This window comes from Plectropomus leopardus, chromosome 12 (assembly GCF_026936395.1).
Source record: "Plectropomus leopardus strain MGB_pleo_1.0 chromosome 12, ASM2693639v1, whole genome shotgun sequence".
NCBI lineage: Eukaryota > Metazoa > Chordata > Actinopteri > Perciformes > Serranidae > Plectropomus > Plectropomus leopardus.
In genome coordinates this window covers 12337451-12349501 of record NC_142187.1, presented here as the reverse complement: position 1 = coordinate 12349501, position 12051 = coordinate 12337451, and the positions used below count along the sequence as shown (strand labels likewise).

Sequence of the window (12051 nt, the reverse complement as noted above, 5' to 3'; positions counted from 1 at the left end):
GTAAACACTGTGCATGCCCGCGTGCCTGTGTGCTATACATAGACACACTTACTGACTCTCCACTTTAGCTGTGAAACTGTCATAACAAGTGTTCGGGTGCAGTCATTCATAGCTTGACCTAAATAAACAGCAGTATTTCTGACGTACAAACTTCATTCTAAGTAAAGAGCTAGATCCATTTTAAGCCACGTCTTGGAGCCTTGTGTCTATTTTACAAAATATAATTTACCAAAATGAACTGAAATGGAATTACAGAATAATAAAGTAATGGAAAAACAGACGTTGCTGCTGTTCTTATGAAAAGCAGTGTCTTATTTTATTTTCTGTAATACTGTGGAAAAATAATTACATACAATTTGGAAAAAAAGAAAGAAAGAAAACATGAAAATAAAAGAAAATTTCAATAATATCTTGTATGTTTTGTACAGTTGTTTTTTTTTTCCTTGAATATAAAGAATAAACAATTACTCAAACCCAACAGGAACATAATACACATGTGAACAATATATTGGGATAAAAATAAAGAACTGGAGTATGGAGAATATATGCTTATATGAACACCTACAGTGTCCCTCTTTCACCCGCACGCACACTTCAAATTTGAACATTTTCAAGTGCAATATGGAATCCTTCTCACCATACTGATCGTCGTCTTCATATGCTTTTCTATACCAAGCAGAACATCAATTAATCCTGTTTACTCTTGCAGCTGTTTCAAAGAGCAGACAGGCTCAGCAGCTGGATGAGGGACGAGCTCGGCTCCTTCCTTGTGTCCTAAGGCCACGCAATGTCTCCTTCACTCTGTCTTACCAGCTGTCCTGCTTCATACTAGGGTTTGACTGATATATTTTTTTTCCTATCTTATTTAACATTTTAAAATAAAAACAAAATATAGGGCGTTTTCACCTGAATCTTCCAAACGGGGTGGTTATGCCTTTACAGTAAAGATAATATGATAAGGTAATAAGATATATTCTTTAAAGTTTTGCAGCTCTTAGAGGCAGTTTAAAGTTATAATCCTTATGATTTTAGTCCCATTTGTTTTGTGGTTTTTGTTTGTGACTGCAAGTGCATTTTGAAAATACAGGTCCCAATGCTTTGCTCAAAATATTTTTTTTCATACCTCTAGGGGCCGCAAAGAGGCCAGGATAGCAACAAAGTTGGCATTGCATTTTACTTGATTATTCAGTCTGACATGGCAACCCCATATCACTGCCAACTCGTCAATTAACGACTCTCGGTAAATGGCCCCTTGGCCTCTGATACTGATGCACCAAAGCACCTTAAATTCCACCGAGTCCGTCAGCGGCATCTTACGGGCGTTCTTGTCAATTCTCGTTATTTCACCGAGCGCCAGAACCTCTCAGCAGCGTCTCGCGCTCTGCTCCACGTGAAATACGCAGCGAGTCTATTTCTTCCGGACAGGGACAGCAACCGTATCAAGCCGCACAGCGCAGATCGTAAGGAAGCCAAGCAGACTTGCATCCGGTGAATTAAAACACCTTGCACAGACCCGTGATCACGTTTAACTTGACTAACGTTACATCGACCGCATCTGCTCCCAGCAGCCCTCTGTATTCTGTCCAGCAGCAGAATTAATGCTCCTGATAACAGTGGCTGTACATGAAATAGACAGAAGTAGATCATAATTAACAACGGCGCTGTACTGTTAACAAAAACAGGGTTAAAATCGTTTCTCGCTCATATCTATTTCGTTTCTGATTAAATTATTAATAATCCATCTGTATAATTAATAAGATCGATATGCTTTTGACTGCTACACCGCCACATCTTCTATCTTTTTCATGTGTAACTTAATGCAACTGTTTGTTTGTAGGCCTTTCAAAACAATCTGTTGGGCAACTTCAGCTTATTCAGAATGCTGCTGCGAGAGTCCTGTCAAAAACTAGGAAATATGACCACATTACTCCACTTCTAAAATCCTTACACTGGCTACCTGTCACTCAGGGAATTGATTTTAAAATCTCACTGCCTGTCTACAAATCAACCTTTCATTCCTTTTTTTACACTGCCTACTCCACCTGCTGACTACCAACTTATTTTTAAACTTGATTTTAAATCATTTTAAATGATCTTTTTATCTTTGCACCTCTTGTCTGCCCTTTCTTTTTTCTTTTTTATCATTTAGAATTTCATTTTAACTTGTATATCTTATCTCTTTCTCTTTTATTGTAAATCTGTATCTTTTATTATATTTTATATTTTATTACTCTGTAAAGCACTGTAAATTGCCCTGTGTATGAAATGTGCTATATAAATAAAGCTGCCTTGCCTTGCCTAACTCGATTTATTTTTCACTGGCCTGTATAACTATCAAAACAAGCTTTTCTGTATTTATTTTTTAACTGAAAAATGGTTGAAATTCTTTGATATACCTCACCATGGCTGGACTGCAGGCTACGCTCAAAACAACATTGCGATATTCAGCGTCATTTGTGTCCCATATCAAACTTAAAGTTGATAGAGTTATCTTGTTATTTTCACGGCAACATAGTGTACTAGTATGTGTACCATACTATGCTAAAGTCCTTTGTCATGTGACAGCACACTACATAAGCAACAAAAGTACTTATTGTAAGCTTTTACTATAATACATCGATGACTGTAAGCCACAATCTGATGCTTTCCTCTTGCCTAACCACATGCCTTTGTTGCCTAACCTAAGAAAAAAAAAACTAAACAAAAACAACTTTTTTTAACTTTCAATCTATTTTTTAAGAGCTCGTATGCAAACTGAAACTGAAAATTTCCTGTGAAAACATACATTTATCTGAAAAGACACAGTGCATGTAACGAGTGTGAATTTACACACCCTCCTTAGAGTCCAAATGTTATACTGGAGGGGTAACTACCGACTTTTTTTGGACCCAGAAATGATCATATTTTAACAAAAGACTGAAGCTGTGGAGGAGTGAGAGGTGGATGTGACTAATATGCTAACTTTGGGACTTAACTGAATGTAAACCGGTGAGTTTTAAAATCCCCCCCACCCCCCACCTACAGTTGTCATGAATGTTGAAATTAGCTGCAGAGACCAAACCTGTTTTCTGTACCAAGCTATAGACATGTTTATTTCTCCATTTTATTTGGGCATTTTAATATGGGGGTCTAAATGGATTTACTCTGTTATAGAGCCAGTCTCAAGGAACTGCAGGTTTTGGCACTTGCGCACTGGCTTAATTTTTTTGACCTCGGAAGCTGTTGCTTGGTCTGTATTTAAAGAATTGGAGTGAAACTGTGTTGGACATCACATTAATGTTTACAGATCTTTCCTCAGGAGTCAGTTATTTTGTTTTGCCCTAACCGTCAGTTGCGAGTGCCATATTCTGTTCTTCTACATTAAAGCTGTGGTAATATCTGCTACAAAGAGACATTTTTCACAAAAACTGAAGAAATATGTTGATAATATCTGATATTAGTCCAAAACAGTCAAATCAGTCAAACCCTAATTTACACAGTCCAGAGGTCCAAACGCATTTACAATGGTATGAAAACACACTCGTGTTACAGGCTGCAAACACACATGTACGTACACATGCTTGCTCATATATGGGCACATGCAGTACATGTGCATGTATGAAGACACAAACGGGCAGCGCGCACACACAAACATTCACATACACACACGGGCATACATCCACATAGACACGATAAACACAAATGGCTGCTGCATTTGTTCGTCTGCTCAGTTCATTTTTTTGCACAGTCTTTTGGCACTCACTGAAGACTCCACAAGGTAAAAATGGACACCAAGCCACTTGATCTCGGCCAGGGATGGCACAGCTCAGCACAGCATGGAACAGACAAGTGAGTTGTGGGCCTGGCCTGGTTCTAGCCTGGGTTGGCCTAGTTGAGATAGAGTTTTGGCTATTTGTGGCCTGGCTGAGCAGTCGTTTTGGCCACAGACACACACATGGCCTCTCTCTCTTTTTTTTTCACTGGGTTGATTAATCAGAACCCACCACCCCCATCCGATGCATACAAAACAAAAATAAAATACTGTATATAAAAGTTTAAACACACTTTTGAACACAGCCATTTCGTCCACTGGCGAGGTAACATCACAAAATCATACCAAGAAAATAAGATTCTAAATACCGATTTTCATAGAAAGAAAACGAGAAATGAGGGTGATGTCATGAGCTCATGAAGCTTTATATTCTCTAAAAACGGGTTGCCGGACCCCCCAACATACACACAAGATTGCTATACCTACTCCATATGTTATCAGGTTGAGGAAAATTTGGAAGGAAGCTATGAGAGTAAAGGTTTGCTATGTTTTGATGAGTGAATACAGGTTCAAGCTCTTAACTTGACAGCTGGTAGGTGGCTGTTAATATGACACGGGAGAGAGTAAAGCGTGAAAGGTATAATGAATGGAGAAGAGGGTAAAAGACATGAAATGAAAACTTAGCAGAGTAAACACTTCCCTTCTAAACTGCATATCCTTTTTCAGCGCTGAACCAATCGAAACATATTTTGCATTTTTTTTTGGCTTTCTGCCTACATCCCCACTGTCAACAGACTGTAAACAGTTAAGAGGTAATGACTAAGTACCTGGATGGCCTGAATGTGTTTGTTGGTCTCCTTTGTGTCAAATTTACTCATTCTACACAAGGTCATAACGACATTTCAAGTCAGATGCAAAATACTGCGCAGCTACAACTCTGTAAAAATGGTTGTAAAGAGGTAATAGTATGCAGTACCAAGGCTGTGATAACCATATAAATTTAAAAGGGTGCTCCATCTGCCGTTCTCTCTATAACTACTGAAATGGTTTATATTTTGACCTTGGAGCTAGAAGGTTCCATCTGATATTCTAATCAGAAATGGCGTGGCTGCGGTTCACTTTCTGAGAGTGTTTATTCAAAATAGGGGCAATAAATACAACTTTTACTGCCCCTTAGCACAGAATTACCATAATATACTGTAACTGTGAGGGGTTGATAGTGTGGCTGATAAGTATAAAGACTCAATGATTACCTATGGAGGCACCGAGATATCTGGCTTCACTCTGCAGCCTCTGGTCTTCTGTAAAGCACCATCTCATCTGCTATATCATTTTTAACTGCTCAAAAATGTATGGCAGAGATATAACAGGGCGACTCTTCATTTCATACCGTCCCTCTTTACTTTGACAATCCAATAAAGCATATGTGCCGTTAAGAAAAGGTGAAAAATTAAATGTCAAAGCAATTCCTGGTGGTTATCGAAACAAGAATGAATGCTTCAGAAAAGTTAGCAATGGGAGCTTATAAATATAACCTCAGTATAACATAAAGATTGATTCTGCTGCTATGGAATCTAATCAGCACGACTATTACTGTAAAAGGTAAAGCTGTGCAATGGTATGATAAAGAATACAATCCAGTCTCACTAACAAAGCTCAGTGAGCAAATATTAACCAATTCTGCAACTGGTGGGGACTTTGTTGTTTTTCAGTGAACACTTTTACATGCATACTATTCTAAATATGACAGTATTCTGAATTTGATATGGGTCATATTAAGAGCATATTCCAAAAAGATATTCTGAATTAGGCATTTTTACATAATTTGATGTCATAAACGACATGTTAGGGCATGTCAACTGGAATATGCACAGCTGCATGTAAACAAGAATATCATTGGAATATTTATTTCCAATAAATGTGAACGGCATACAAGGAACACTGTCTTTTTTTGGAATGGGGGGGGCAGATGTTTTGTGCATTTAAACACAGTCACTGATCTTACTAATGCATGTGTAGCTGCTTTAGATGTTATCAGTTTCATGTTCGCACTGAGAGCAGAAGCTAGAAGTTGAACAGTTATCTGTAGAGCGGAGGATCAGGAGAAATAGCACATGTATGTTGGCCAAAATTGAATTACTGGGCTCAGTGTTCACCAACAACCAATTGCATGTGTGTAAAAGCAGCTACTTCGCGTAAAATACAAAATACAGCCAAATTCAGTCATTCAGAGCTTTCATTTCTCTACAACTGTCAAATAAATGCCTTTTACATCGATGCTGGGTCAATGGCTGCATCCATAATTGGTGTTGAAATAACTTTTTTTTCATCAGTAAGGCTTCCCTTTTATAACTTCTTACTTGTCAAATTATTAATATTAGAAAAAATGAATACCTCATTTGATGGTTCAAATTGTAGACAGGTACATTCCGCACAGCTTTTTGCAAGCTGACCATTGTGTGAATTTGGTTTTGGTTGGTGTTGCGCAATTAAGCGGAAATGCTACTGTAAGATCCTACCAGTCAGAGAAATTTGATCTTCTCTCTTGGTGGGAAATAAACTAGTGGGGCAGTAGAGATTCATTAAAACATGTAAAGTAGCTGCATTGGTAGAGGTTAGACGTTACTAGCAACATTATAAATGCTGATCATTATGAACCTGTGGGGTTAAAGGCCAATCACACATACCAAAGCTGACAAAATATAATGGAAAAATATCAGACATAAAATACCACCAAATTTCTGTTGCAGTGAACAAGCCAGAATACTTACATATAAATGTACAAAGTACCATATGAGCTAGATAGAACCCTCTGTACCTTCATTTTGATATGTTAGACTACACTTGAACCTTCCCATTGCTTACAAAATTCACAGCACAGCTCAGAGTGAGCAGCTGCTCGTTCTCCATCCATCATTTTGAATGTCGTCGACATGCGAGAAAAGGCAGTCCAGTCAGAAGACTGGAAGTCAAAGGAAGAGTTTCACACCAAACAGCTATATCCACCTGACAGATTTGCCCTTGTTGGATATTTAACATTTTGGAATGAAGCTCTTCAAATTTTCTAATTTAAGTCTACAACATCCACTTGAAAAACACCATCCATCACTTTGCAAAGAAACTCAAAACGTTTCCAATAACGATCACGTCGCCACATACACATTAAAAAGTGAGTTTCACCCAAAACATTGAACCTTTGGTCCACAACTCCTTATAAAAATACTATAAAATGTTTCAGAATGCCATTTTTTTCATATGTTTCGGTATAAATATGGAAAAAAAATCTATCCTACTGTGCAAGTGAGAGAAACAAATACTTTTTGACACTTGAGGGTAGGGGAGGTATCTTTTTGTACAAATTGCGGAAATTCACTGAATGAAAAAGCGCTCCCGTCGCACCTCATTTCAGAAATACTGTATACAGCATTGACTTTGAGTGAAATGTTGAGTAGAAATGTATCATGATTAAAAATGACAGATGAGAAGGAGAATGAGCATATAGAAACGCTTGCTACCGCTCCTGTCCTTTTCTTTTCTCTCAGATGTGGCATGTACAAAATTTCATTGTCCACACCACCTCATCGTCCACTTTTTACAAAAGAAGACACATCGTAATAGTTTGTGTGTTGGCACATAAGCATTGGCACTCTGGTCACTAACTGTACCACTTTAAGAAGCTCTGTCCCACTTAAATCAAGGTAGATCTTGAAAGAAATTGCCACTGGGGCATGTCCTAAGTGAGAAAAAGGGATCAAAAAGTGCCAAATATGTTTAAAGTCCAAGCTGCCCCGTTGCTGCAAAACATCAAAACAAATAAGTCTTTACAGATTTGTGTATGTGTCTGTTTTTTTGCAATATATGAGAGTCAGAAAATGCAAAAAGTGTGGATTACGGGGAGGTTTGTTGTGGGTCACTATACTGCATCACACTGTATAGGTTTGTACAAGCAAATAACTTCAGAATGACCCAAATCTCCATTTGCACTTATTTACAGAGATGGGGTGGGAGGAAAATGTGATGCAGGGAGATGATCCAAGAGCAAGACAAGGATTGCAGGAAGAAAGGGTTCGTCTGCCCCTATTTAAGCTCCTGGTTCTCTTCTTCTTCCTGTCTTCAAAGTGCTCTTATTCTCTTTTTGTCTCTTTTCTCTTGATTGTGGCTCTCGCTGTTGCTTTTGTTGGAGCATAAATACTGCACGCAACAGAAGGTCTGCGCAAATTTTTGTGAATGTCGCTTTGCATGTTTCAAATGTATTGCTGCTAAATATACTATATATGCAATGCTGCTAATTGCTGTGGTGTTTTATTGGTTCTGAAAATGAACCAAACTCCATGCACTGGATGCAATGGAAACACAAAACTAATTGTTAAATGTTTATGTATTTTTTTTAATTTTTGTGTGTTTTTGTTTTAAGTTTAATAAGTGCTGCAGCTGCAAAAAGCAAGTCAAAGAGTGTGTGTTTCTCAAACATGAGTCTGCATCCGCTGTGTGTGTCTTTGGGAATAGTCAGAGGGTGGAGACGAATACGAGAAGCGAGTGGAGGTTCCGTACTGCCCCAGCCCTGTTTCAGGACTTTGTTGTCCAGGCCCTGGACCTGGTCCTGGGCCGGTCCCCTGTCCTGTTGGATACATCTCATAGGCTGGCCCTTCCTCTATGGGTGGTGCAAAGCCCATTCGGTAGCTGGGATACTGTGAGGGGTATCCGTAGTTGTCATAAGCCAGCTGGGTTGTGCTGTCCAGCAGGCCGCAGTCTCCGGGGTAATCTCCAGGCGACTGAAGAGCTGGATTGGGAGGAGCTTGCTGGCTCTGCGCCACCCTGGTGAAGGTGTTGAACTGGGCGTAGGTTGCATGGGACATCCTCGAAGGTGGGCGGGGGTCATAGCAACCTGCCCTTGAGCCTGGAACTGCACTGGGGGGAACTGCACCGCTGGCGCCGGCTGGAGGTCCGCTGGAAGTGGCACCTGCTGGTCCGCTGCTTGGGTTCGGGGAGCGGAACTCGCCCTGGTAATGGATGGCACGGGACTGGGGGCGCGCCTCATCATGGGTGGTGGCTCGGACGTTGTAGTAGCCATTGGTTGGATCCTGTGATTACGAGGAAGAAAATTAGTATTTCAGTCCTTTATTAACGTGTATAAGACGCAACACTAGGCTTAGAGGTAAGGAGAGCTTAACGTCTGGTCTGTGCTATAACTCTTTCACATTTGGATATATACAACTCTATAATGATGTAAATCCAGAAGAAAGACTGTGAGCTCTACTGGTGAAGTACCTAATACGGCATTCCACAACAAAACATAAAAAAAATGTTTTAAAAAAATAAAAAAAAATAAATTAAATAAAATAAAAAATAAATTAAAAAAAAAAAACTTTAACTTTAACTATAACTTTTTTATATAACAAATCCTACAATAAAGGCAGATATTATGACAAAAGCAACAATATTATTGTTGTTAATAATAATAACAACAACAACAACAACAACAACAATAACAATAATAATAATAATAATAATAATAATAATAATAATGATAATAAAACTTATTATAAAAACACCTCAGCTACACTAAAAAACTTAACTAACTAACTTACTAAAAATGTCGTATAATATCGTACTGCACATTTATCACATTGTACGTACTGTACTGTATATCACCACGGTGCAGGCTGGTAAGGTTAGTGATGTTGGTGACATGCTGTTGCTCATGCCTTGTCCAAAAACGTAATGGTGTGTAAGCAATGCAGCGCACAGTATTTGTATGAACACAAGACTTGATGATACAACTTCATTTCACAAGGAAAAACATTGTTTCCAATGCAATGACACACGAGCTCACCTGGGCAGCAGCTAACTCCAGAATTCTACTAGGATGATTTTATACCAAGAATGTTTGAGGCAGTGTTTTCCTCCTTTACTTTGTTAAGTTTATGGAACTAAAACCCCCATACACAAGGTTTTGAGGTTATTGGGAGATTTTAGCTCCACTCAAGCTTAAAGAAACCAAAGTGAGGATTTGATCACAAATGCAAATGACGCAGAATCAGCAACATCTGTTATGGGGAACATCATGGATTGTGAAAAAAGTGGTATTGTTATGAAAAACCAAGCTTTTAACTGCAGTGCAAATGCCAAACCTGAGGACAAAGTAGGAACTTGTAATTGGTAATTAATGATGGATATGACCACATATGATGTTTGTGCACCATGCAGGATATAATATTCAAGATGCTGCAGAAAAAACATCCAGTCAAAATGCTTAAATATTTGGCCATCTTACCTTGAGCTCGTACTCCTCCCTGGTGTCGCTCTCGCTCCTGATGTCCTGTTTCAGGTCCATGTCGTCTTTGAACGGCTGAGTGGAGGGAGAGAGGGAAACAGAGGGCAGAAACTAAACCATCAAACAACGAAACACACACACGGAAAGAGGGAGGGTGAGAAAGGAAAGGAGGAGGAAGAGAGGGAGGGGAGAGGAAAACAGAGTTTCAGGTTTTTCATCCCAAGAGAGTGGAAGATGAGAAACGGTTAGTAGGCGGAGGAAAAGGTTTTGGACCGGAATTTAAAACCGCCTCGCCGATTAGATTCTCCAGGACTTCCAGGGCTGAACGCTTTTCTAAAAGGAACACAATGTTAAAGAGAGAGCGTGTGTGTCTTTGTGTCTTTGCAAGGTTGGTTGTGCATGTACCGTATGTTCATACACTTTCTTGTCTGTCTCTTGTCTTCATCTGTGTGTATATGTATATGTGTGTGTGTGTGTGTGTGTGTGTGTGTGCGCACGTTTTTTTGTTTTTCGGTGTTTATTTGCAGACAAGCCTTGGGCATCTGTTTTACACTTTGTGTGTATGTGTGTGTACTTTAAAGTGCAAATTTGTGTGTGTGTGTGTGTGTGTGTGTGTGTGTGTGTGTGTGCCTCTTCTGCCACGCCGCCCTTTGTGTCGGTGTATCTGTACATTTAAGCCCATTGACCCATACGCCTCCTCTCCACGGCCCCCGGTGACTCAGATGGGTGTTTACTCACGGAGTACATGGCCTTGACCATCCGGGTTGCCGTGGAGACATCGGCCGCCTCCTCCTCCAGGCTGTGGGTCTCTTTGTTGACCGTCTCTACCTTGATGTCTGGTTTACCGAGGGTGACACCTCGGCGGCCTGGAAGAAAAACACAACCTCCAGTCATACTCTGGGTCAAGATAAATTATTGATTTATTTTCTTTAAAAGGCAACAAAAACGACACTTTATTCTGTTTAATGCTGTTTTCATCTGACGTGTCTCGTACATTCTTTGCCACGTTTCTTTTATTTTACTCAGTATTGTCTCTGGTGCTGGTGTCTCCTAGTGACACTGTGGGATTGTCTTATTTTTCTAAAAACAAAAGCTTATGATATCAAAAAGAATGAAAGATGTTTTTATCATATAAAAGAAATCTACATAAAGGGACATTAATTCTGCATGAGGCCACTCAAATGCCAGGAAAAGTTATCTGAAGACTTTCTCACTAAGAAATAATACACGACATTGTAATGTCACTTAGCTTTAGACTGCTCAAAAGTTACATACTTTTGCTTAGTTCTTTCATTGACAGAGGTGGGAGACTCGAGTCAGACTTAAGTTAAGTCAATTTGAGGACTTGACTTGACTTTGACTTGGTATTCATGACTTGAGACTTGACTGAGATTTGAGACAGATGACTCAAAAGAACTAAAATATTTGCTTTTTTTTGATATTGAGAAGTTATGTTTTGTTTTTGAAACATGACTGGGTGATTTTAAATGCAATGCACGCAAACCTGGCAACCTGCTGGGACACAGCAGACCAGCGGGGGCTAATGCATGAGGCAGCTTTCATGAAAGGGGCTAGCTCGAGAACAATAAAACTTGCATTCAAGGATTATGTTTTTGATGATGGTAGTAAGAGGTGAAACGCAGTGTGCAAAGTCTGCAGCTTAAAAATCAGTGATATAACCACGGCAACATCCAATTTTTTAGTAACTCATTAGCTTATTGAATTATCAGAATTTCATATGTAAAAATGGCAAACATTTATCCCAGTTCTCTCTTGAATTAAATAATTTTGCAGGAGATGTCGTCGACTGTTTGTAAGCAGTATCACCATCGAAAGTGAAAGCCCCTCCAGCATGTCCACTTGGTGTTTCACTTTGAATTTAAATGTCCACTGCTTACATTCTGGCAACTGATAAGTACCTTTTTTTTTTAAAGTCCACCCTCATATGCGCACTGTGGTCAGAAATATCCCAAACACAGAAAATAAGAAGAAAATAAGAAAATATACATAGAGGCTAGGGTCTAAG

The 12051-nt window shown here is 39.2% G+C and overlaps 1 protein-coding gene across 2 annotated transcripts in view; it reads right to left on the bottom strand.

Annotated features, from left to right (window-relative positions):
• Positions 1-291: 291 nt before the first annotated feature.
• The window catches only part of kirrel1b (kirre like nephrin family adhesion molecule 1b), an 87498-nt gene continuing 75738 nt past the window's right edge, over positions 292-12051 (bottom strand). Inside the window, exons 13-15 of one of the 2 annotated variants that reach the window (XM_088085226.1) lie at positions 10764-10891; positions 10026-10136; positions 292-8832 (exon numbers count right to left, since the gene is read on the bottom strand). In XM_088085226.1, coding sequence (XP_087941352.1) covers positions 8215-8832; positions 10026-10136; positions 10764-10891 — 857 coding nt within the window. In that variant the 3' untranslated portion in view covers positions 292-8214. The remainder of the gene's footprint in view (positions 8833-10025; positions 10137-10763; positions 10892-12051) is intronic. The other variant, XM_042497389.2, reaches the window with a different exon arrangement.